The following is a 23,979-nucleotide window of genomic DNA, read 5'->3' as shown; positions in this document are numbered from 1 at the left end:
GACTTTAAACCCCCCTCAGCGCCCCCTGAAGCCGTGAGGAGCGCCGCCTCCTTCGCGCGCTCAGTTGTGCGCATGCGCCTCCACCCGCGCGCACGTACCGCGCATGCGCCGCCCCTAATCCTGCTGACTCACGTACTGCACAGGCGCAAAGGCTCGCCGTTCCTCCTCCAATCAGGGAGCTGGGCGCGCGCATGCGCTTTGATCCATTTCCTGTCTCGCGGCTCGCAGTGGGGGGGCGCTTCCGGCCCGCTCCCCCCACCCCCCGGCCGCCGCCGCCCCCCCCGGCGCAGCACAGCGGCAAGATGGCGGCGGGCGGCGGCGCGGCGGAGCCGGGCTGGGAGGTGGCGGTGCGGCCGCTGCTCTCCGCCTCCTACTCGGCCTTCGAGATGAAAGAGCTCCCGCAGCTGCTCGCCTCCGTTATCGAGAGGTGAGGGCGGCAGCCGCGGGGTGGGACGGAGCGGCCCCGGGCCCTGCTTCCCCTCAGGCGGCGCGCGGCCCTGAGGTGTTACTGCTCGGCGGTGTGAGGCCGCACCTCAGCGCTGTGTGCGGTGTTGGGCCCCTCACTGCAAGAAAGACACCGCGGCTCTGGAGCGGGTCCAGGGAAGGGAAGGGAGCTGTGAGGCGTCTGGTACACTGTGCTGCGGGGAGCGGCTGAGGGAAGAGGATGGGTCAGGCTGGGGAAGGGGAGGCTCTGAGAACTCATCGTTCTCCGACTCCCGGAAGGAGGCTGTGGTGAGGTGGGGTCGGCCTCTGCGCTTCCCCAGTGATGGGATGAGAGGGAATGGCCTCAGGTTGCAGCACCAAAAGAGCAGTGATGCGCTGGCACAGCCGCACAGGGAGCGGTGGGGTCACCGTCCGTGGGGGCGTTCAGTGTGGAGATGTGGCACTGAGGGGCGTGGGCAGTGGGCACGGTGGGGTGGGTTGGGGTCGGAGTTGGTGACCTTGGAGACCTTTTCCAACCTGAATGATTCCTTGAAATGCTGTTGGGAGGGGTGTGTTCCCTCCCCTGCCCGGTGCCTGGCATTGAGCAAACCCTGTAGAAGTGTGCACATTGCTTGCTGTGGAGTCCTGCAGGGCAGAAGCTTTTATGTCACGCCTCATGCAGAGGAAAAAATAGCTCATTACTGTGCAGAGCTATGCTATTCTGTTCTAAGAAACAACCTATCTTTAGATTTCTCATTAAAATATGCACTCTTTGTTGTTGTTTTTTTAACAAGATTAGTAGTGAGGGGGTTGGCTGGTTGGTCCACAGTGTGGTTGGATGTCCTGGTGCTACAACAGTGAAATCACCAACATCGTTCTTTTCAAAATGAATTAAGATGCTCCTATTCTTGATAGTGCTTCTATTTTATTCCTAAGTTTTAGCATTATCAACACCCTGACGTTCTCTTATTAGAAAGCATGCTCAGAAATGAATAGATGTTGGCCTCATTTTTTTGACAGAAATCATACAAATACTAACATGGAAAGACCCAGCTGCAGAGGAACACGGTTGACAAAGCCTGTGACAGTTGGATGAGGCTGATTTTTCAGGAAAGGTTTTTTAATAGTGAGAGAACTGCACCTGCTGCTGTACCTTTCCATGGAGGAGGGTGCTTTGTGCTGCTGCTGCCTTACATAAAGGGTCTATTTCTGGCTGGTTGAGATTTGGAAGCAGAAGCGAGAATGAGGTGGTGTTCGTTGCTGAAGTGTTATATTGATGGCTGACTTCTTGGTTAGTGTAATGATTTTCCCCGGTAAGCAAATGTTATTTAATAGATAAATCACAGCACAATAGCCTGAAGTTTTTATCTAGTTTCACTGTATATACAGTATAGCACTTTAATACAGTACAGGTTAAGCTGTTACCTTTTTTCTTGTTATTTGCAAGGACATGATGATGATGATGATGAGCAGACAGGTGCCTTCCACTTTTCACTGCCCTAACGAGACCACAACTCGTTTAAATAAACCTCAAACCTCTTATTGTCCAGTTGGGGTGAAAATCCCTGTCTGGTTCGGGTATCTGCACTTCTCTGTTCTTATACCTGCAGGTGTTGTGTGTTGCTCAGCTTGACCTTTATGGCAGCGAGCTCATTAGGAGCTGCCAGTTTCTTCTGTGCTCCGTTACCACCAAACTGTCCTCATTTGTTCTCTTAAAATACATTGTGTGCACCTACAGCCACTAATTTAGAGCTGGCCGTAGAGGACAAGGTGAGCAAAATGAGTGTCTGACAGCAGCACGAATGCGTTGACGCATCCGATGTCTGGCAGTGCTGGTTGTTGCCAGGCTTGAGGAATTGTCCTTTTGGTTGGGAGTGGTGCCCATGACAGCTGGCAGCCTCTGCCTCCCAGCAGCTCCCCTTTAATAAGGTCTTTTTGCCAGAGGTGGAGGAGCTGCTGTTTTTAGAAGCAGAGTGTCCGGTGAAGTTGTCGTGCCATCTTTTCATCCAACTTGCTCGTTGCCTGAGCGTTTCTGTCGTCTGCAAATGGGAAGGCAATTAATTTAAGCATTTAATAAGCGGGCATCCACACCACTTAGTTTTGTTGGAGGACTCACGTGCTGGCCTAGCCCTGCAGGCAGAGCTCTGCTTCTCGGTGTGGCTGCCTTCAGGTCGGTGCAGATGGGATGTGGGGCGAAGCCTTCCTTCCCACAGCTGCCTTCAGCGTGTCATTTCTGCAACACATGGGCGCTCTGTGGCTGGCAGACCTGATGGGGAAACCTCCGAGATTTGACTCTCAGAGTACTGACACACCTTTTGCTTTAGAGTTTTATGCTCCAAGTTGACGTTGTATTTTCACTCCATCTGAGCTCGGTGTTGATTTGTGCGCAGGGAAGAATGGCAAACTGCTGTAAAGCTCTGGGATCACCACCCTCTGCCCACGAGGCTGATGACAGCGGATGCATTCTTCTGGACTGTGTGCTACCTGCCAAAACTCTTTGCTCCTCTGTTTGTGCACATGCCGCATTGAGTATTTGTTGTTGTTATGCAATGGGCTGTTTTGATCCTTCTGTTTTGCAGAATTGCATAAACTGCTGTTGGCTCTGCCTTGGCAGAAAGGGAATGCCTGTGCTGCAGCACTGGCATCAGCAGAACAAACAGCCCCAACTTTACGGGCAGCTGACTTTAGAGGAACTTAAAGATTAATGAAAGCTGACAGGAGGGTGATTGTTAGAGAGGCTGACTTCTGGTGATGTAAAGGAAAAGTACTGGCCATACTGGGAGCTGTTTTCTTAAACTTCCAGTGCAGGCAGTAATCCTGATGCCCTGATCTGCCTTCTGCTGCAGGAGTCAGGCCTGAGGGTACACAAACGGGACGCAAGACAAGATCCTGTCCTCAACACTTTGATTTGGAAAGAGCGTGTGATCTTAATGATCTTGTCTTACATGTGTTAATGGATATATCATGTTCTGAGTGTTGTGTGGCAGCCGCTATTGTGCCGTATCGAATTGACGTATCCCTTCTTCTCCTGTTGCAGTGAATCAGAAATCTTGCACCACGACAAACAATACGAGCCTTTTTACTCCTCCTTTGTTGCACTTTCAACGCATTACATCACTACTGTGTGTGGTCTCAGTAAGTGCTCTCCGTCCTCCAATTTTACCCTTGTACAACAACTGAAGGGTAGTAAAAGTAGGCCTGAGCTGTTCTTCTGGGATTTGTCTCAGGCCCCATTTCTGAGTCAGATATTAACGTAGTACAAACAGTGGTTCGTGTCCTCCTGGCAGATGGAGAGGGAAACTTGCCCAGTTTTGGCATTTGGACACCTACTGGTGGGTGGTGGCAGCTCTTTGGTTGCATGTATATATTTTTTCAGCACAAAGGTGGTTTGGGTAAACTTGTTTTGTGTCCATCAGTGCTTATTCTCCAAGCTCTGACAGTATTAACTCACAAATGTTGCAAGGAAACCCATCCTGTATGCCTGTGTTAGAAGGGTTTTACCCTTGCTTCCCTGGTGTTTCTTGAGTTACATTTTAATGAGACCAAATTGACACTGTATCTCTCTGTTAGACATGATAGACCATGTATGCATGCATGCTGCCTAGCGTTCTGCTTTGTTGGAAGCATTAAGAACATGCTATACCGATTTACTTTGAGACTTGTCCTAACTGATACAACCATCTGCTTTTTCAGTACCCAGAAACCAATTGCAGTCGGTGGCAGCAGCATGTAAAGTCCTGATTGAGTTCTCCCTTCTGCGTCTGGAGAACCCAGACGAAGCGTGTGCTGTCTCACAGGTGAGCACAGATTTTGACCGTGTGGCTCTGAGAGCAAAAATGGACTCTGGCCTCTAATTCCATAAATATTTGCTCTGATGTTGTACAAAGCAAGAGTACCATCACGATCTTTGCTGTGAGATCAGATTGGATTTGAGATGCTGCGGTTGCATTACACATAGTGCAGCAGCTGAGGGTAAACGATACCACAAAACAATTGGAATCAAGAGAGTTTATGATGTATTTGATGCCTTTTTCTTTCTAGAAACACCTCATTCTGCTGATAAAGGGGCTGTGCACAGGCTGCAGCCGCCTGGATCGAACAGAAATCATCACTTTCACAGCGATGATGAAATCAGCCAAGCTGCCTCAGACCATCAAAACCCTCTCTGATGGTGGGTGGTTCAATTTGTGATTGTATCGCTGTGGCGATGGAGTGAGCTATAGAAAATGTTATGTGCTCTGATGTATGAAATGATGTTTTGCTCTTTGCCCTGCAGTAGAGGACCAGAAGGAGTTGGCCTCCCCGGTGAGCCCAGAACTAAGACAGAAAGAAGTACAGATGAACTTCCTGAATCAGCTGACATCAGTCTTTAACCCCAGAGTCTCAGCATCACCATCTATCATGCAAGAGACACAGGTATACAGCCCCAGAATAGGAGCAGCCTGATGTCTAACATGAATATCAGTGCACTCAGGGACTTCTCTGAGTTCTGTTGCTGATGCATTACACAGAGTCATTGCAATGCCCTACATTTTTTATGCTTCCATGATATATTTAGTATGTGCTTGATTTTAGGTGGAAGGAGAAAACGAGGATCAAGCTTCTGCAGATCAAACCTCTGCAGCAAAGACAAAAAGCATATTCATTGCTCAGAATGTAGCCAGCCTGCAAGAACTGGGTGAGGATCAGCTCTGTAGCACTGCGGGGATAAAGAGTGCAAGAGCAAGCATTTCTCCTGATGGCTGTTAGATCTGTTCTGCTTAGAAGCTCTCCCATGGCACAGTAACAGTAAAACACTGTTTTTGTTTGGTAGGTGGCTCTGAAAAGTTGCTGCGAGTGTGCCTGAACCTCCCATACTTCTTGAGATACATCAATCGGTTTCAAGATGCTGTGTCAGCCAACTCATTTTTTATTATGCCAGCCACGGTGGCAGATGCCACTGCTGTTCGTAACGGGTAAGGTCGTGTCATCACTCTTTGGTATATGCTGGATACACTGTATGAGAGAAAATAGCTGTACTAGCCGTGTGGTATCAGTTATTGTGCTGCTCCCATGACGTATAGATTGCATTGCTGATCCTTAACCTATGTTGTTACTGCAGATTTCACTCGCTGGTCATAGATGTGACCATGGCACTGGATACTCTGTCTCTGCCTGTGTTGGAGCCCCTGACACCCACACGACTCCAAGATGTGACTGTTCTTGCTCTCAGCTGTCTCTATGCAGGTGACTGATTTCCTCTATTTTTAGGCCTCTAAGCCGTTCTTGCTTCTCTCCTTTGTTACCCACACACTCGTGGCTCACCCCACAAGTAGTCTTCATTATGGATGCGACAGCTTTACCCCATACTGTGTAATGTGGACCCTGGGGCAATGTGAGCTTTGTTCTGGTGGTACTGAGGTTCTGGTATGTTCTGCAAGTGCGACTCGGTGACTCAACACCTTCTTAATAATCTGTAATTTCTTCCATCTCTTAATGTTCAGAGCATAACATGTGTGCATGTCTAATACTGCTTCTTTCTATGTGCTAAAAGGGAAGATTTTGTCCCAAGATTGGCTTATAAGAAGACTGTTACCTTCACTTGTTTTCATCCAGGTGTGAGTGTGGCAACTTGCATGGCCATCCTACATGTGGGTACCACTCAGCAGGTACGGACTGGATCTACGAGTTCCAAAGAAGAAGACTATGAAAACGATGCTGCTACTATTGTACAGAAATGTGTAAGTAGATGGGAAGGAGTGCAATTGTTGGTGGGTTTTTTTTCATTCTTGGCGAGTGAAATGTATAGAATTTGTATTTGTTTGGATTGCAGTAGATGTATATTATTTCTAAGCAATAGACTGGCTGATAAAGTAATTGGGTTGGCTAATTGTGGTTAGGAAACATCAATCATGTCTGGAGTTTTAAAAGTGTGTGGGCTGCTTAGTTATTGCCCAGTCCAATGCTTAAACATTACTGTGGTTTTGTATCTATTTGCAGCTTGAAATCTATGAAATGATTGGACAAGCCATCAGCAATTCACGCCGAGCAGGGGGTGAGGTAAGATCTGTGCCCTTCAGGAAGCTCTTATTATGCTGTTGTGTTTTCACATTTAGATTCACACTATTTCATCTATTTTTTTTTTTTTCCCTCAACCTTTTGGATGATAGCACTATCAGAACTTCCAGCTGCTTGGGGCCTGGTGTTTGCTAAACAGTCTCTTCCTCATCTTGAACCTCAGCCCAACAGCATTGGCTGATAAGGGGAAAGAGAAAGATCCATTGGCTGCTCTTCGTGTCAGAGACATTATTGCTCGGACGAAGGAGGGCGTTGGGTCTCCCAAACTGGGACCTGGAAAAGGGTATGTAAAGACCCCATTGGAGTAATCATCGTCCATCTAACCTGTGCAGAGCAGACAATTACTATAGAGTCTTGTTCAAGTCTTCAAGAAAGTCAGGTCTTGATTCTTGAAAAGAAAATGAGTCACCTTTTCTTTTTCAATTTAGCAAAGCAGTTCCTCAGTCACCTCACTCAGTCTGCTTTTTTTTTTTCCCCCTGCAATTATACTGTATCTTTTATTTTTCTGTAGACATCAAGGGTTTGGTGTTCTGTCAGTGGTGCTTGCAAATCATGCCATCAAATTGCTGTCATCCCTCTTTCAAGATCTGCAAGTGGAGGCATTGCACAAGGTGTGTAGGTAGTTCTTGTGAAACACTTGCCCTTCTCCACTGAAACACGCTTTAAATTCTCTCTTCAATGCTGTCCTCCAGGGCTGGGAGAGCGATGGCCCACCAGCAGTGCTGGATATCATGGCTCAAAGCACATCGATCCAGAGAATCCAGCGGCTGATAGATTCTGTACCACTCACTAATTTGCTGCTGACTTTGCTGTCTACATCGTACAGAAAGGTAGGAACTGGTGTGCAGCTGGGGAGATATCTGAGCAACTCCCACTGAGTGTCATCTGCATGGAAAATTCTCTCCTTACAGACTGTGAATATGCAAAGAAGAATTTAGAATTCTGTCAGTGTCAACCAAAGGCACTCTCCCTCCTCGTTTGGAGACTGTAAATTTGACAAACTTGTTCTAACAAAATAGCTCTGGAAGCACAGTGGCATTTGTGAATTTAACGAGAAGATGAAAAGGCTGTGTTCAGAACAGATGCTTTCATGTTAAAGCTGTTACTTGAAGTGTTGCTTAAATTCTTGGCATGCATAATTTATTTTCAACCATCCTGCATAAATTCTGATACAACTTTAAGGGAGAGGAATCTTGAGAAACTGTTAATAAATCGCTTGGCTAGAATTTACTGGAAGCAAATTAAAATGCTTTAGGAAGATAATTTGTTGTCAAATTCTCCTCTTTCATAATCCTAACGTTTAATTTGTTCTGCTGTTCTTGTAAGGCGTGTGTCTTGCAACGTCAGAGAAAGGGCTCCATGAGCAGTGATGCAAGTGCCTCCACCGATTCAAATACTTACTATGAGGACGATTTTAGCAGCACTGAGGAGGACAGCAGCCAAGGTAATAGAGTTCTCAGCAAAGAAATTAAGTCAGGATTTTATGCTGTTTTTCAGACTTAGTGGAAACCTGGCTACTGGGATTTTGCCTTCTTGGGCTGAAATAACGTGTAATGCTGAAAATATGAGGCAGTTTGTAAGATCTGTTTGGCAGAAGCAATGCTGACTATACTCTTTTATGTAAACTGAAGCCAGAGAGGCTGGTATTTGGCAGTATTTGCTTGAGAAGAGAGTGGAAATAATTTCTTCTTGTAAATTCCTGCTGTAAAACTGCTGAGCCTTGTGACGGGAAGGGAGAAATGAAGATTGCAGATGCCTTAACTCTGCTCACTGATGGTACAGTAAAGGCCTGAAGAAGAACAAGTCCCTTGCATGAGGTGGTTCTTTACAATCCTGTGCTTTTGCTTTTTTTGCCTCCCACGTCAGATGATGACAGTGAACCAATCCTTGGGCAATGGTTCGAAGAGACAATATCTCCAAGCAAAGAGAAAGTGGCCCCACCACCACCCCCTCCACCACCCCCCTTGGAGAGCTCTCCAAGAGTGAAAAGCCCAAACAAACAGACTGCTGGAGAGAATGGGAACATCCTGGCCAGCCGCAAAGATCCAGAATTGGTATGGAAAGGTCTCCAGGGTTAATGAAATGATGCGTGCTGTAGCTAGCTGTGTTGACAGGTAACGTGATAAATGTCAGGTATTAAGTATACTGCTGATGGAGGATTGGCTTTGAAGAAATGTATTTGGTTTACTCTTCCATCAAGTGGAATACTGCTGCTGTATTGGTTACTGCTAGGGAATCAGACTGAGAGTATCAGTTTGGGTTACAAAGGAAGAGGGGAAAATGAGGGCAGAGCTGTAAGTAAGTTGAGTTGCTGATAGAATGCAGTTAGTGTTGGGGAAAGACAAAAATAAATTCTGCTGCCAAGAGCTTCAGAGACTTGAAACTTTTCTCAGTGAATTACTAAAATTATAAAGAGTGCAGTGAGCTGCATTGCAGTGAGTAAAGTAAATCTGCTCTCTGCTGCCAGGGGTGTTATTAGGGAATGTGATCTATTTTGCTGACAGTTCTGTCTTTTTTAACGTTTTCTTATACTCCCTCAGGTTCTGTTGCTTCTATAGCGTGTTTCTCTTTTTCTTTTCAGTTTTTGAGCCTAGCTTCAAACATTTTGAACTTTATCACTTCTTCGATGCTGAACTCCAGGAATAACTTCATTCGCAACTACCTGAGCGTCTCTCTTTCGGAGCAGCACATGGCAACGCTTGCTAGCATCATCAAAGAAGTGGATAAGGATGGGCTTAAGGGTGAGTGAGCAGTACTTCTCTGTTAGAAAGCACAGGTAGTAGGATTTGCAGGTGTCTCTTTCCATAGTTCCATACAGAAATCTTAGATATGGGAGAGCAACCATAGTAAATGGCTCGATCTCTGTATTACAGGCACTTCGGATGAGGAGTTTGCTGCTGCACTGTATCACTTCAACCACTCCTTAGTGACCTCAGATCTTCAGTCTCCTGCCTTGCAGGTAAAGCCATGATAAATATATAAATGAAATGAACAAATGTTGGTGTCTGTTAATGCCTCTGTGTGGACTCTGCACCTGAAGCAGCGTGTTGTGCTTCCACTTGGCCCTAGAGAATGGTGTTTTTCAAACAGAGCTTGGAATGTTTTGGCTCCAGGTTGAATGACACTTTGCAGTGTGTAAGCTTAACATCCAGAGTTCAGGTTAATCCACTGAGCTTTGAAGGTGATGAAGGCTGAAGGAGAAGTGTGTGTGTGGTTTGTTTTGGAGACTTGCCTCTATCCATGTGTTAACAAGAAGCATTCCTACAGATTTACTTTGCTGTCAGGACTGATGCCAAAAAGCCTTGGAATTCTCTCAGGAGAATCAAGTTAATCCCTTTGCTTTCATGTGCTAACTTTGTAGCCTCTAGGTTTCTTTGCTGGGTCATAGGCTGACCTGACTTAACACTGTAAGTAAGGCTTGCTTACCTATCAGTGTATTCAGAGCCTATTCTATTAGTTGTCTGTGTTATAGAACACCTTTTTTTTACACTTCTTTTCCCCCCAAAAGCAGCTGAACAACCTTTTTGCTGAAGCACAAACTGCAGGCTGATGTGTATGTTTCTGCCAAAGCCTAATCTGTCCTGCTGTGATTTTGTGGCAAATGAGTAGAGATCATTAATGCTATTTTGTCCTGCATTGGTGCTGAAGTTCAAATTTTGTTACGTTTTAGGTGGCAAAATGACAGCATAAATATCCCTCAGTAGCTATGAGATATATTTAAGATTAGAGGAAATATTGCTGTATTTACAACCCCTGGGAACAATATTCTTTATTCAAATCATGCTTTTAATTAAAGAAAGCAGGCAGGACTTCCTTCTTTTTCACCAAGTCTCTGCTTTATTCCAGAACACACTTCTTCAGCAGCTGGGAGTTGCCCCTTTCTCTGAAGGTCCGTGGCCTCTCTACATCCATCCTCAAAGTCTGTCAGTGCTCTCACGACTTCTCCTCATTTGGCAGCATAAAGCCACTGCCCAGGGAGACCCTGATGTCCCAGAATGCCTTAAAGTTTGGGAAAGGTGAGATAATTTTATTTCAGCTTGGAAGTCTGTCATCGTTTTTGTGAATTGTTTAGAAGAATAAGCAGCAAAATGGAACAGTAAAAGTATTTGTCTAACCTCTGGTTAGAGAGGTCTTAAAGATGTATCTAAGCAAGAAGAAAAGTAATACATGAACTTTCTCTCCTGTTGTCAGGTTTGTGGGCACGCTGAAGCAGAATGCCTTGCAAGGGACTCTTCCCAGTGATGCAGAAGATCTGAACGTTGAACATCTCCAGCTGCTGCTGCTTATTTTTCACAATTTTTCTGAGAGGGGCCGCAGGTCTATCATGATGCTCTGTATCCAGACAATTGTGGAGCTGACAGGGAACATGGACACCCAGCAAAGTTCTGTACCGCTTATTGTGGCACGCCTGCTCTTGGTGTTTGACTATCTGCTCCACCAGTATTCCAAGGCCCCTGTGTACTTATTTGAACAGGTAAAATGTTGTGATCCTGCTCTGAAACGTAGTTGATTGCTCAGCAGAAATCTGTGACAGGCAATCATTTGGTGTGTTCTGATTTCTTTGGTTTTGTTACCCATCTTTCAGATTATAATAAGAGATTAAGTACAGTTGTTGATTCCTAATGGCAGGTTCAGTTAGAGCATACATTTGTGATGTAACTGCTGTCCAAATAAATTCTGCTAAGAACAGGGTGAAAGCCCTGCCTCATCTTTCAAAGTCATGACTATTTTGGGTATTTAGACACCATTTCAAACACATTATATGCACTGTTCTTGCTTTAGCTTGTCCCTGTTGAGTTATGGCACTGTTATATACTAGTTATGGCACTGTTATATACTAGGATACTGAGATCCTAGTGTTTTCTGTGTGGCTTTTTCAGTAGTTGGAAGCTCATCGGGTAGGATTCAGGGCTTCCCTCAGAAGCTGAGAAAACTGTGTTGTAGGAATTGGGATTGTTTGTATCTTATGGCTCTTTGTTTTGTTATAGTGGTTCCCCCACTTAATGACTTAATGCTTTTCTACTTAGGTGCAGTATAATTTGCTGACTCCACCCATTGGCTGGGTGAGTGGGTCCCAGGACAGCAGCAGACGAACCTCTGTCCCACTCTATCATGGTTTTAAGGAGGTGGAAGAAAACTGGACCAAACACTGCTCATCAGGTAAGAAAGAAAACATGAGGAGTTTTTGTTCCAAGATTTGCTTTTGCAAATAAATGAGTACCATTCCTATGGCCTGGGTAACTTTTCCTGCCTTTGACAGGCAAACTTAAAACAGATAAAAATGCATGTAGTTATGCTTGAACGATTTTAGTAAACAAAATTATTGCTGTTTATCACCTTCCAGATGCAGTTCCACAGCCCAGGTTCTACTGCATCCTATCTCTAGAAGCTTCTGAAGATGACCTAAACCGTCTGGATAGCACGGTACTGGGATTTATATGTGGAGACCTTTCTGTATGCCTTCAAAGGGCAGAGTTGGCTTGACAAGTGCCAGGGCAAACTGATGAGAAGGAAGGACCTGATGCAGTGGCTAGATCAGGAATTGTATCCAGATAGAGGAAAGAGTAGTGACTGAGTAAGATAATGTGGGATTCTTTTTTGCACTGAGTTGTATGTCAGGAAAGTCCATTTGCAAATTCAGGTGTACTACTATGAAGCTGTGTTGGACAGCTTGTCATAATGCACGTGGTTCAATTATTTATGCTGCAGAGCAGAGCCCTGTCATAGCCACAGTTACTTCTCAGTGCTGCTGAAACATCTGAGGCAAAGATAGGATAAATAGGGTTCCTTTCCCATCAGTTTGATCAAATTCTTCCAGAATACCTGACAGAATTAACTTCCTGAAGCCACGTTTTGCATATTTTTGGTCTGTGGGTGTTCTGAATACTTAACAGAAAGTATAAACAAATGCAGATGCAGAACAGTGATCGTGACTTGTCATCTCTTGCAGGTTTGTGAGGTCCTTTTCTCTAGGACTATGAAGTATGATGAGCTTTACACAGCGCTGACTTCACTACTTGCAGCAGGGTCACAGTTTGATACACTCAGGAGGAAAGAGAACAAAAATGTCACTGCACTGGTAAGATTGTATGTGTTGCTGTAATGTTGTCTGTGCTGAGGAGTAACAGGTTTTCAATCTTAGTGTTTTCAATGAAGTATTCAAAGTATTCTGGACTGTGGTTGGAGTAATGGAGAACTTAAAAATCCCATGGCTAATGGTAATATTTTTGGTGGTGGTATATCTCTCAAGGAGTTTTAATCCATAGCATGTTTTAGACTTACTGTTCCTCCCTGGTAATGCCTCCTCTTCCTTCTATGCTTCATTGCATAATATGACAGAAATTCAGTTTACCACATGTTCACCTGATTTAGCACATCTTCATGAGTCTAGAGCCCTGATGAGATAATTTCAGTAGCTATAATGCTTCAAACTGCAATCTTCCTTTACTAATTTATCCAACCATGCTTCTGTTTAGGAAGCCTGTGCACTTCAGTACTACTTCTTGATACTGTGGCGGATACTGGGAATATTGCCTCCATCCAAGAACTACATGAATCAGTTGGCTACAAACACACCAGAGATGAGTGAATGTGATATTTTACACACGTTGCGCTGGTCTTCTCGCCTGCGAATCCCATCTTATGTCACATGGATCAAGGTTACAGTCTCATCTTCGTTGGGGTGTTTTGTAATGTTGTTTATTAGTAAGAATGTCAGTTTCTTGTTCTTCTATGCTTAGTGCGTGTGGGATTTGTTGTGTGGGCATGGTGAGAAGTGGGAACTTGTCTGCATTTCTGAAGTGTTCTAGCCTTATAGTTGGCAGAGTGCTTAATTATAGAGCACTTTTCAAGTGTGGTCTTTTTCTGGCATCTGTAGGATCACCTTACCAAGCAGGGGATGAAAGCTGAACATGCTGCTTCTCTCATTGAATTGGCCTCCAGCAAGTGCAGCTCTGTAAAATATGACGTGGAAATAGCAGAAGAATACTTTGCTCGACAGGTGAGCTGATGCAAATGCTGATGTGCACGTGGAACATCTGTTTCTGTGGAATGATTTGCACTTACAGTTCCATTCATTTGTATTTTAAGATATCTTCATTTTGTGGCATTGACTGCACAACTATTCTCCAGCTGCATGAAGTTCCCAGCTTACAGTCCATTTACACCCTCGATGCTGCAATTTCCAAGATCCAGGTTTCTCTAGATGAGCACTTTACCAAGCTGGCTGCAGAAACTGATCCTCATAAGTCTTCAGAGATGACCAAGAACCTCCTACCTGCTACACTGCAGCTTATTGATACTTATGCTACATTTACCAGGTACAACCCATAGCATCTCTCATAATGTTTTCTTCTGTACGTGAGCGTTTTCATTTCATTGGTTGCTTTGGTAGAGAGAGGTGAGTCTGTTAATAGCCCACTATAGTTACTCTAACTTAGATCCTTTAGACTGACCGTTGTTTTTAAAAGAAGACAAAGCTACTCGAGCTGTAATTTGGTCATTATTTCTAAGCAGCTTGATCTTTCAAGACTTCCTTGCAAGTTTGTAAAATCAGCTTTTCCTCCAAAGATGAAACCTCTTCTTACCACTCTGTAGGACAGTGCTGCTTAAGGTTATTTCACTCTCATTATTGAGACTGTCAGAGACCATCAGAGAGAGGAGGGGGGGGTGTTAATTCTTAGATTAAGAGTCTGAAGTCTTCTAAACTCTCATTAGCCCCTATGTAGAAGAAAGCAAAAGTAAATCAGCTTTTTTCTTTTGAGCAGATGCTTTTGCTGGTAAGAAGCTTAGAGGAGATAAAAGCCTCGAACTCTCTTAGTGATATCACATGAAGTATGGGGCAGAACTTCAGAAGTTTGCTTTCTTATCTGTCACCATATTGACACATTTAGTTATGAAATGCAGAACTGCTTCCTTGAAGTGAATCCTTTCCCTCATGAATGCAGATCTTACTTGCTACGTAGCCTATCTGAAGAGGGCTCCAGTGAGAACAAACCTTCTGAAGAGAAGCTACGAGGTTATGCTGCTGTCCTGGCCATTGGATCCAGCCGTTGCAAGTCCAATACTCTAGGTAAGCATCCTGCATAGTTCACATTTCCTTTTGTGCACAGGTGAAGCTTTCTACAGTGTTTCCAACATTCAACTTCAAAGCTGTGTGCTGGCTAATGTGCTCTTTTTCCTCTACCACCGTGTTCAAATGACTGTATTATCCTGTCAGCAGCAGACTGGGAAGTCTTTTCTTTTTAGTATTGTAGTAGCTGAAAAAGAGGGGCAAGCCTTGGAAAAAGTAACTAACTTGTGAGCTTATCTGGCTTGTTCAAATGCTTTTATAACCATGCTGGTGCTCCAGTGGAATGGCATGGAAGGGTATGGCAAACTGTGAAATATTAATGTGTTGAAGACAGCTGTGAATTAGTATTTTTGCCACGTCTCCTGTTGTTCTGATGAAGTGAAAGAAGCTGATGCAAACTTCAGGAATATTTTTGACTAGTAGGAAAGCATGAGAGTAGCCTTCAGCAGGATAACAGATCAAACTTAGCTGCAGTGGTGTCCTGGTTAAGTCATGATCTAGTTTTAAACAGTTTTTAGAAACATTCTGGTTTTCAACAGTTCCCACGGTATTACACAGTGACATGCAATTCTGGATTGATTGCAGGTCCAATGCTTGTTCAGAACTTACCATCAGCTGTGCAGACTTTGTGTGACTCGTGGAACAACATTCATACCAATGAATTTCCAAACATTGGCTCGTGGGTGAGTCCAACCTTGTGGGTTGAGCTGACATAATCTTAACTCTGTAAATTAGTGGGAATGGCAAGTAGTTTGTCCTTCTGCTAAACACAAACTGTTTTGATTTTCATGTGTGTTTTTCAACCCTTAGCGCAATGCCTTTGCGAATGACACAATCCCTGCAGAAAGCTACATCAGTGCAGTTCAGGCTGCCCACCTTGGTACTCTCTGCAGCCAAAGTCTACCTCTTGCAGCTTCCCTAAAGCACACCCTTCTCTCCTTGGTCAGACTCACTGGGGATCTCATTGTGTAAGTGGTCTTTTTTATATTACATTCTTGCTTCTAATCTTCTGAATGTCTGTCTTGATCAGACTGTTCTGTTGGAACACTTGCTGAACTGGCTATGTACTTTGAACTGAGCCTTAAGCTATGCTATATTCAGTGTACAGTTCTGAATTAATAGCTTTTCAGTCTTGATGTGGTATCTCCAAAAGGTAGAATCCTTGATGGGAACGCTTAGTCCTTTTGTTCAAGAGGCACAAGACAGGGGAGTTTCTCGCACAGAGGGTGGTGACGCACTGAACAGGTTGCCCAAGGAGGCTGTGGATGCCCCATCCCTGGAGGCATTCAAGGCCAGGCTGGATGTGGCTCTGGGCAGCCTGGGCTGCTGGTTGGCAACCCTGCACATAGCAGGGGGTTGGAACTGGATGAGCATTGTGGTCCTTTTCAACCCAGGCCATTCTATGATTCTATGATTAGCTGAGGACATATAGATCAAGTCTGATTGTGTTTCATTTTCATTCATTCGTGTGATCTTTTCAAAGCATAAGAAAGAACTGACATGAAAGACTTGTTTTTTTCCAGGCATTTAACACTAAGATAATCTCAAACAAAATAGTCCTCTACACTGCATATAGTTACCTGCTTTTCTTTTCTTTTCAAGCTGGTCAGATGATTTGAACCCACCACAGGTGATTCATTCCCTGTTGCCCCTCCTTTTGGAGACCAGCACAGAGAGTGTGGCAGAGATAAGCAGCAACTCCCTAGAAAGGATCTTGGGTCCTGCAGAATCAGATGAATTCCTGGCACGTGTATATGAGAAATTGATCACAGGATGCTATAACATACTGGCCCATCACTCTGATCCAAACAGGTAATGGATTGTGTGGCTTTTAGTTATCTTTCAATTAAGCTGTGTACAAAGAATTACTACAGTATATTTAAAAATCAATGCATTTTCTTGAGCAGCAAGACAGAGAGGCGAAAAATCAGCTTATTTTTATCTGTTGAAGACTATTATACTTGTTGACTGAAAACGTAAGATACTTTATTCAGCTCACCAGAATTTTCAGCATGGCAGTTTAGGCAGCACGGATTTTAATCATATCTTCTAACTCTGGATGGATCACATATGTATCTGGATAGTTTTCTATTTAATCAAATAGAAAATTATGTAAATACAAGCACAAAATCAAAGCTGGAGATGCCGACCTAACTTGCTTTATATTCCTTTGTCTCTATTCTTGCTGTTTATAAGGATGGCTAATCCCTTCTTTATCATGGCCAACTAGCCAGATTTATGCTTCCCACCCCTTACTTGCTATGTATATAGAGAGAATAAGCTTGGTGCACAGATGTTGATTCTGCCCATCTGAAACATAAAACCATTAGGCGTGATGATATTGCATCTTTCTAACACTGATCCTCTCTGGATGGAGGGTATTCAGAAGGAGATCTATTGCGCCTTCTGTTAGAGAATGTAAAAATAATGGGATTTTGCTTGCAGTATGTGTTATGGAGTGAGGGTGAGCACAGTAGAGAATGGGTGGAGTGACTCTAAAAGAGACTTAAAGTGTAAAAGAACAGCAAGTTAGAGGAATTTGTAACGTGAGGAGCTGGAAAGATGTAGATTATTCTAGATTTTTAACTGTGTAACTTGCCTACAGTGTGTGCCACTTTTTTTTCCTGATCATTTGGTGGATATGTTGGTCTTTATGTGATGCTGGTTAATCAGTTGCTTTTCTCTTGTCTCTTGGAAGGAGAGTTTCTTATAGCTAGTGGAAGATTTGTTAGAATTGTGTTAGCAACGTTGGCTCTTATTTTGCTTATTGGCTCTCAGAATTATTGAAATTATTCATATGTATTCTTATTTAATATGCATTTTTTTTTTTTTTTTTTACCTTCAGTGGCCTGGATGAGTCCATCTTGGAGGAATGCTTACAGCATCTGGAGAAACAGCTGGAGAGCAGCCAAGCTCGAAAAGCCATGGAGGAATTCTTTTCAGAAAGGTAAAATCTGTGTGAAAGTTGTAAGCCAAACACTTCACTTCTTTTAGTTTGTCAGCTCTTCAGGAATGTTAATGCCTTTGTGCAGAACAAGGCAGACATGTGTAAGGACAGGATAGCCTTCAAGCAGTGCAGGAGAGTGAAAAGATTTATTGTATGGGGAGAGACTTAGGATTTTGTCATTCCAAGTAGAACATGAGCAAATCCTTGTGGTGATCGGCAGTGGAGGTCTGGTGAAATGAAAAGCATCAGGAGTTTTATGAGAGATGCTCTGTACTGTAAGACAATACAGTTCAAGTTATGAAATCTCAGTTTCTCTCAGTCCCTCTCAGAGCAACAGAAGGCTAATTGCAGGGATGAAGGTGGGGTTTGGGGCTATTTAAAAAAAAGTTGGCTTACTTTTCACTTCCTTCATATAGTGGAGAGTTGGTCCAGATCATGATGGCAACAGCCAATGAAAACCTCTCAGCAAAGTTCTGCAACAGAGTGCTGAAATTCTTCACCAAACTCTTCCAGTTAAGTAAGTGGTTGTATTGAATATCTCTGTCATGTCCTTGTCTGTCTACTGCTGCTGTTGGATTGGAGAGACTGCAATAGGATTGTGCATGAAAGAAAAGCTCTAAAAGGAATTGGAGTGATGACTTCACTCTTAATGGTTTTGTGTCACCTCTGTGTGTTGCTCATTCCTTTCTCACTTCCTCTCTTAAGCTTCTCAAGTTGATTTGGCTGTTTTTCCTTTTAGTACTGGATAACAACTGATTTTAGTGTTAGAGAGAGATGAGGTTGATTTATGTCTGAGCTCATGTCAGGGAATAAGTGAAGCATCCTGAAAAAATTGTGTTTGCTTGTTACAGCCAATTGCTTTTCATAAGTAGGAGAGAAAGCAGGTGTTTTGCACAGGGTCCCCGTTCCAAGTAAATTTTTTTATCTGAGTGAGACCATTAACAAAGGGAAAGCCACCTTCAAACACATTCCCTGTAGCATCTGTCGCTCACTGTAGTTTTCTCCATCAGCTGAGAAGAGTCCCAACCCCAGCCTGCTGCGACTTTGTGGCTCGTTGGCTCAGCTGGCTTGTGTGGAGCCCATACGTCTCCAGGCCTGGTTAACCAGGATGACCATGTCTCCACCCAAAGATTCAGACCAACTGGATGTTGTTCAAGAGAACAGGCAGCTGCTGCAACTCTTGACAACTTACATTGTTCGGGAAAACAGGTGAAGTACAGCTTTTGTCATTACTTTGTGTACTGTTGATATGTTTCAATCCCTAGATATGTAAATTAATTGAGTTATTGGTTGCTTCCTTTTGTCAACTTTCAAATAAAATGATTGGGGCATAGCTGTTGCCTATGAGGGCATTGCTGGGTCAGCATTATTGCAATGTGGGCCCTAGCTGCCCTTCCAGTAGGTGATGTGCAGCATCTGAATCCTTCTCCTTTTTTATTAGCCAAGTTGGAGAAGGCGTGTGCACTGTTCTGCTGAGTACTCTGATACCAATGGCGACGGAAATGTTGGCCAACGGTGATGGCACAGGCTTTCCTGAACTGATGGTTGTGATGGCGACTTTGGCTAGTGCAGGACAAGGTGCAGGACACCTCCAGCTTCATGGTGCTGCTGTTGATTGGCTAGGCAAATGGTAAGAGCAAACTGTATACTGCTATTTGTTCGTTTGCTTCAGCTAAACTGTCTTTTTTCTGATAATATAGGAACAGAAGTGCATATTTACTGATGCACACTTATTGTGTAGTTTGTTGTTTGGAGTATAAGGTGTCAGACAGGCTAGGCTGTGTTCCCCCACCACAAACAAACACGGTTTCTTCATCTTTTCCACTCTTGGTGGTTTAAGTAATCACTACATTGGTACATTTCCTGTTGCTGAGCTAGAGCAAATTGGGTGCTTGAAGGTAAAGTGGGAACTGAGTTTATACCTCCAAAGACTACTGGTTGTAATGATTTTCTCTATGTGTTACAGCAAGAAATACCTGTCTCAAAAGAACGTCGTAGAAAAAATGAATGCTAACGTCATGCAGGGGAAGGTAAGACATGTGGCTCTTGTTTTACTGGCAGAAATAAATCTCAAGCTGGAGATGCATCAGCTCTCTTGTTCTTGGTGCATAGTGAGAATTTGAAAACGATTTGATTGGGGGGTTGTATGTTATATTTTTCTGCTTTATAGTAACTGCTTTGGGATTTAAGCGTTGCCTCTCATTTTCATTCATCTCGACTTCATAGCATGTTACTATCCTGGAGTGTACGTGCCATATTGTCTCTTACCTGGCTGATGTCACTAATGCACTGAGCCAGACCAGTGGACAAGGACCAAGTCATCTTTCTGTTGATGGCGAGGAACGGGCAATTGAGGTGGATTCAGATTGGGTGGAAGAGTTGGCAGTGGAAGAGGAGGACTCTCAAGCTGAAGATTCGGTAGGCAACAGGCACAGTTAATGCTGCAAATGAGCTAGGTGGTGCTAAACCTCACTGCTGTTAAAATACTCATGTAAATGCATGAGAAGTACATTCTGTACCGTGTGCCTTTGTTGTAGAAGTACAGTTATAATACCTTACCAGAATGTTTTTCTTCTTAATAGGATGAAGATTCTCTTTGTAATAAGCTCTGTACCTTCACCATTACACAGAAAGAATTCATGAATCAGCATTGGTAAGAATCTCTCAGAACTCTTGGTCAGAATTTCAGCCTGCTAGTTCTGGCCATTAAGAAAAAAAAAAAAACAAATGCAGTCTGTGGAGCCTTCTGGAAGGACTGTTTGATAACTCAACTGGCTTATTTTGTGCAGGTATCACTGTCACACTTGCAAGATGGTTGATGGGGTTGGTGTTTGCACCGTTTGTGCTAAAGTTTGTCACAAGGATCATGAGATTTCTTATGCCAAATACGGATCGTTCTTCTGTGACTGTGGAGCCAAGGAAGATGGCAGTTGCCTGGTAAAGTATCTTGATTCCACCTACCATTACAGCATGCACAAGTTAGCCTAAGCTGCACAGCTGATACTATCTTTTCTCATGTTTTCCACTAGCAGCAGAGTAACTTTATATCAAAAAGGAACGTTTTTCTGGTACTTGGATGGGGAGTGGCATGCAAGATACTGTTTTCTTGAAAATTGCTGCTTTTTAAGAGCTTTGCATTCTGCTTCTTTGGAATTGCATTAGTCTTGTTGCTGTTACGATCTGTATTCATTTTGTCAGTGATGTAAGCTGGTTTGGGCTTTTAACATTGCTACGTCGTCCCCAGGCTTTGGTGAAGAGAACTCCTAGCAGTGGTATGAGCTCTACCATGAAGGAATCAGCCTTCCAGAGTGAGCCCAGAGTGCCCGAGAGTGTCATACGACATGCAAGCACCTCTCCTGCAGAGAAGGCCAAGGTCACCATCAGTGAGGGGAAGGGCCCCGATGAGGAAAAACCCAAGAAGAGCAGCCTGTGTAGAAATGTTGAGGGCTGTCGAGAGGAATTACAGTCCCAGGTATAGTTATCAGCTGGCTGTCAGAAGGAAAGTGGTTAGTGTAGAGGATCTTAAGCGAGCAGTGTTGGTTATCAGCCAAGCTGCTTGATTTTTGTGGTCGTCTTTTTGGTAGTAGAGATCATAGAAGCAGCTTCAGGTTTTAAAAACTAGTAGAGATGCAGATCTTGTGAATACCCAGCAGGAGCATCTCGATCCTCACTTGCCATATCTCTTTCTTGTAGGCCAACTTCTCCTTTGCTCCTTTGGTGCTGGAGATGTTGAATTTCTTAATGGATGCAATTCAGATCAACTTCCAGCAAGCCTCAGCTATGGGGAGCAGCAGTCGTGCACAGCAGGCTCTCAATGAGCTGCATACGTTGGACAAGTCAGTAGAAATGACAGATCAGTTGATGGTATGATACTAAAGGGGTTATTCTGGGTAATTAAATTACGGGTCACTTTTAACATTCAGTGAGGCACTTCTTTCTGCTTTGTTCATTGCTAATGGCTCAGGTCCCAACTCTTGGCTCCCAAGAGGGTGCGTTTGAGAACGTCCGCATGAACTACAGCGGTGATCAGGGCCAGACCATCCGGCAGCTGATCAGTGCACATGTGCTGAGACGTGTGGCAATGTGTGTGCTGTCATCCCCACATGGACGTCGGCAGCACCTGGCTGTGAGTCACGAAAAGGGCAAGGTGAGTGAGTAAGGTCTTCTGTCAAGTGCTGCATGGCTTAGAACAACCACTCGCTCTTCAGAGAGAAGAATTCTTAGAGCAGAAATGGTGAAAAGCACAGCACAACATCGTAGAGCTAGAATAGAGATGACTTTCTCTCCAAAATTCTAAATCTGGATAAGTAAGTTCATTTTCTTTTTACAGATTACAGTCCTTCAGCTCTCAGCTCTGCTGAAACAAGCAGACTCTAGCAAAAGAAAACTGACCCTCACACGCCTTGCATCTGCACCTGTTCCCTTTACTGTACTGAGCCTAACTGGGAATCCCTGCAAGGAGGACTACTTAGCTGTGTGTGGACTGAAAGTAAGTGCCTGTCTAATTCTTTCCTAGGCAGTTGGAAACCTCATCTCAAAACCATGTGTAGTTTTCTTCTGAGGAACTAGCTCAGAGCCAGCTCCGAAGTTCTGTCACTAATTCTAGCTTATGAATCACTTTCTTTCTAGATATATGAAGTAAAAGAGGCAGTATCTGTATGAGTAATGTAATAAATGGATCTGGATCAGTGCCTCAAAATAATAGTTCTTAGTGTATTTAGGCCACATTTACTTGAAGACAGGAGTCAAGTTTTATCCATGTGGAACTAGTCTGTAACAGCTGGTGTGTTGTAACAGGGACTCATTTTTGGTATTCCCCCAAGTTCAGCTTTCACAGTGCAGAAGCCACAAATCTGTTATTTAGCTAAGAAACAGCTGGAACAGAATATATACATTTTAAACTGGTTTTCATGTCACTTATGTTAAGTGCGGGAATTTTAGATTCCTAGTGCATGAATCCTTACTGAAGTTGAAATGAATGCCAGCTTTTAACTCTGTTCTTGGCTTGAAACATACACAGGTATTTTGTTGTGATATTTGACCAATTATTTTCATTACTCCAGGACTGCCACGTGTTAACATTCAGCAGCTCTGGATCAGTCTCTGACCATTTGGTACTTCATCCCCAACTGGCCACTGGAAATTTCATCATTAAAGCTGTGTGGCTGCCAGGATCCCAAACAGAGCTTGCTATTGTGACTGCAGACTTTGTGAAGGTATGTTTGCTCATAAGCTACTGATGATTGTCTATTTCAGTCTGGATATCTGCAGAGTTGCATGCAGAGTTTGTGGTACTGCAAGAAAAGGCAAAACCAAATAACTCAAAGAGCAGAAAAATGAGCTGTAGCATGTAGTAGGCATCCCCTGCTCTCAGCTTCTGTCCATTTGTGCTGTGGAAAAAAAAAAAGGCTGTTTAGTTTCTTAATGGTTGACTCTTTTCTTAATTCTCCCCACAGATTTACGATCTCTCCGTGGATGCCTTGAGCCCAACCTTCTATTTCCTTCTCCCAAGTTCCAAAATCAGGGATGTCACTTTCCTCTTCAATGAGGAAGGAAAGAACATAATAGTGATCATGTCTTCTGCCGGGTACATCTATACACAGCTCATGGAGGAGGCAAGCAGTGCCCAGCATGGTCCGTTTTATGTCACCAATGTGCTCGAAGTCAATCACGAGGACCTAAAGGTACTGATGACTTCTCTTTCTTGTGGTATAGGCACAGTGTCTTCTCATTTTTTTTAGTCTTACACTCAAAGGCAGAAGTTTCCTTTCCTTTTATTCCCTTTTTTAAAGCTCGCTTATCTAGATCAATGAGTTTGCCATTCCTCTGAGGAGAGAAATATCCTTGCAGTGAAAGGGAGTGGGGGTAAAAATTAAACCCCTTGATCCTTTCATCTAGAAAATGTAGCATGTTTTTCCATGGCTTCCTCTGAAGTTATGCCCAGCAGGATTTCTCAGCAGGGAGTTGTCTTGAGAGCAGTGCTGTTCAGAGAGAGGCACTCCAAAGGTGTGGCAGCAAGAACAAATGCAGTTACTGACCATTGCTGGAACTGCATAGGTAGAATGAGCCTTTGTTTCTGGTCCATAGCAGCTCTATATTCTTGGAATGTGCTATGCATGCAGGTGACTTTAAAATCCATGCACGTTTTGCTCAGTGCTTTTCTCCCAGCCTGCCTTTTTGAATCAGGGAAATAGATGAGAAGAAGGCCTGCAGAACAGCTCTTTTATGAGCTGGAAACATGGGGAGTGCTCCATGTGAGACTGTCATACAACATTCAAGCATGCGAATGCAGTAGCTGAGGGCACTACCTACAGTATGCAATCTCAGTATCACGTTTAGAAGTCTTTGAAGTATCTGCTGGATGAGTTCATCAAGGAATTTAGCTTAGAAAATGTCATTTTGGACTTATTTTCTCTCACGGGTGGGCAGGGAGTGGTGGAAAGGCTTTTGGAGCAATGTGATCAGTTGAGAAACTTAAAAG

The 23,979-nt window shown here is 43.8% G+C and overlaps 1 protein-coding gene across 5 annotated transcripts in view; it reads left to right on the top strand.

The window, feature by feature from the left end:
- The first annotated feature begins 176 nt into the window (after window positions 1–176).
- Window positions 177–23,979, top strand: part of UBR4 (ubiquitin protein ligase E3 component n-recognin 4) — a 67,784-nt gene continuing 43,981 nt past the window's right edge. For all 5 annotated transcript variants that reach the window (XM_040651375.1, XM_040651374.1, XM_040651373.1 and 2 more), the window contains exons 1-43: window positions 177–427; window positions 3,461–3,558; window positions 4,117–4,220; window positions 4,465–4,594; window positions 4,700–4,839; window positions 4,999–5,101; window positions 5,237–5,378; window positions 5,525–5,649; window positions 6,019–6,143; window positions 6,403–6,462; window positions 6,573–6,763; window positions 6,992–7,091; window positions 7,173–7,310; window positions 7,807–7,924; window positions 8,347–8,534; window positions 9,062–9,221; window positions 9,354–9,439; window positions 10,327–10,496; window positions 10,672–10,954; window positions 11,508–11,640; window positions 11,825–11,904; window positions 12,431–12,559; window positions 12,957–13,139; window positions 13,358–13,480; window positions 13,570–13,799; window positions 14,427–14,551; window positions 15,137–15,234; window positions 15,362–15,519; window positions 16,154–16,363; window positions 17,397–17,498; window positions 17,915–18,015; window positions 18,509–18,707; window positions 18,940–19,128; window positions 19,465–19,528; window positions 19,725–19,916; window positions 20,081–20,151; window positions 20,288–20,435; window positions 20,743–20,970; window positions 21,192–21,362; window positions 21,463–21,645; window positions 21,829–21,987; window positions 22,562–22,714; window positions 22,955–23,182. In XM_040651375.1, coding sequence (XP_040507309.1) covers window positions 192–427; window positions 3,461–3,558; window positions 4,117–4,220; window positions 4,465–4,594; window positions 4,700–4,839; window positions 4,999–5,101; window positions 5,237–5,378; window positions 5,525–5,649; window positions 6,019–6,143; window positions 6,403–6,462; window positions 6,573–6,763; window positions 6,992–7,091; window positions 7,173–7,310; window positions 7,807–7,924; window positions 8,347–8,534; window positions 9,062–9,221; window positions 9,354–9,439; window positions 10,327–10,496; window positions 10,672–10,954; window positions 11,508–11,640; window positions 11,825–11,904; window positions 12,431–12,559; window positions 12,957–13,139; window positions 13,358–13,480; window positions 13,570–13,799; window positions 14,427–14,551; window positions 15,137–15,234; window positions 15,362–15,519; window positions 16,154–16,363; window positions 17,397–17,498; window positions 17,915–18,015; window positions 18,509–18,707; window positions 18,940–19,128; window positions 19,465–19,528; window positions 19,725–19,916; window positions 20,081–20,151; window positions 20,288–20,435; window positions 20,743–20,970; window positions 21,192–21,362; window positions 21,463–21,645; window positions 21,829–21,987; window positions 22,562–22,714; window positions 22,955–23,182 — 6,354 coding nt within the window. In that variant the 5' untranslated portion in view covers window positions 177–191. The remainder of the gene's footprint in view (window positions 428–3,460; window positions 3,559–4,116; window positions 4,221–4,464; window positions 4,595–4,699; window positions 4,840–4,998; window positions 5,102–5,236; window positions 5,379–5,524; window positions 5,650–6,018; window positions 6,144–6,402; window positions 6,463–6,572; window positions 6,764–6,991; window positions 7,092–7,172; window positions 7,311–7,806; window positions 7,925–8,346; window positions 8,535–9,061; window positions 9,222–9,353; window positions 9,440–10,326; window positions 10,497–10,671; window positions 10,955–11,507; window positions 11,641–11,824; window positions 11,905–12,430; window positions 12,560–12,956; window positions 13,140–13,357; window positions 13,481–13,569; window positions 13,800–14,426; window positions 14,552–15,136; window positions 15,235–15,361; window positions 15,520–16,153; window positions 16,364–17,396; window positions 17,499–17,914; window positions 18,016–18,508; window positions 18,708–18,939; window positions 19,129–19,464; window positions 19,529–19,724; window positions 19,917–20,080; window positions 20,152–20,287; window positions 20,436–20,742; window positions 20,971–21,191; window positions 21,363–21,462; window positions 21,646–21,828; window positions 21,988–22,561; window positions 22,715–22,954; window positions 23,183–23,979) is intronic.

Source organism: Gallus gallus, chromosome 21 (genome assembly GCF_016699485.2).
Source record: "Gallus gallus isolate bGalGal1 chromosome 21, bGalGal1.mat.broiler.GRCg7b, whole genome shotgun sequence".
In the NCBI taxonomy this organism is placed as follows: Eukaryota; Metazoa; Chordata; class Aves; order Galliformes; family Phasianidae; genus Gallus; species Gallus gallus.
This window is presented reverse-complemented; position numbering and strand designations above follow the sequence as displayed.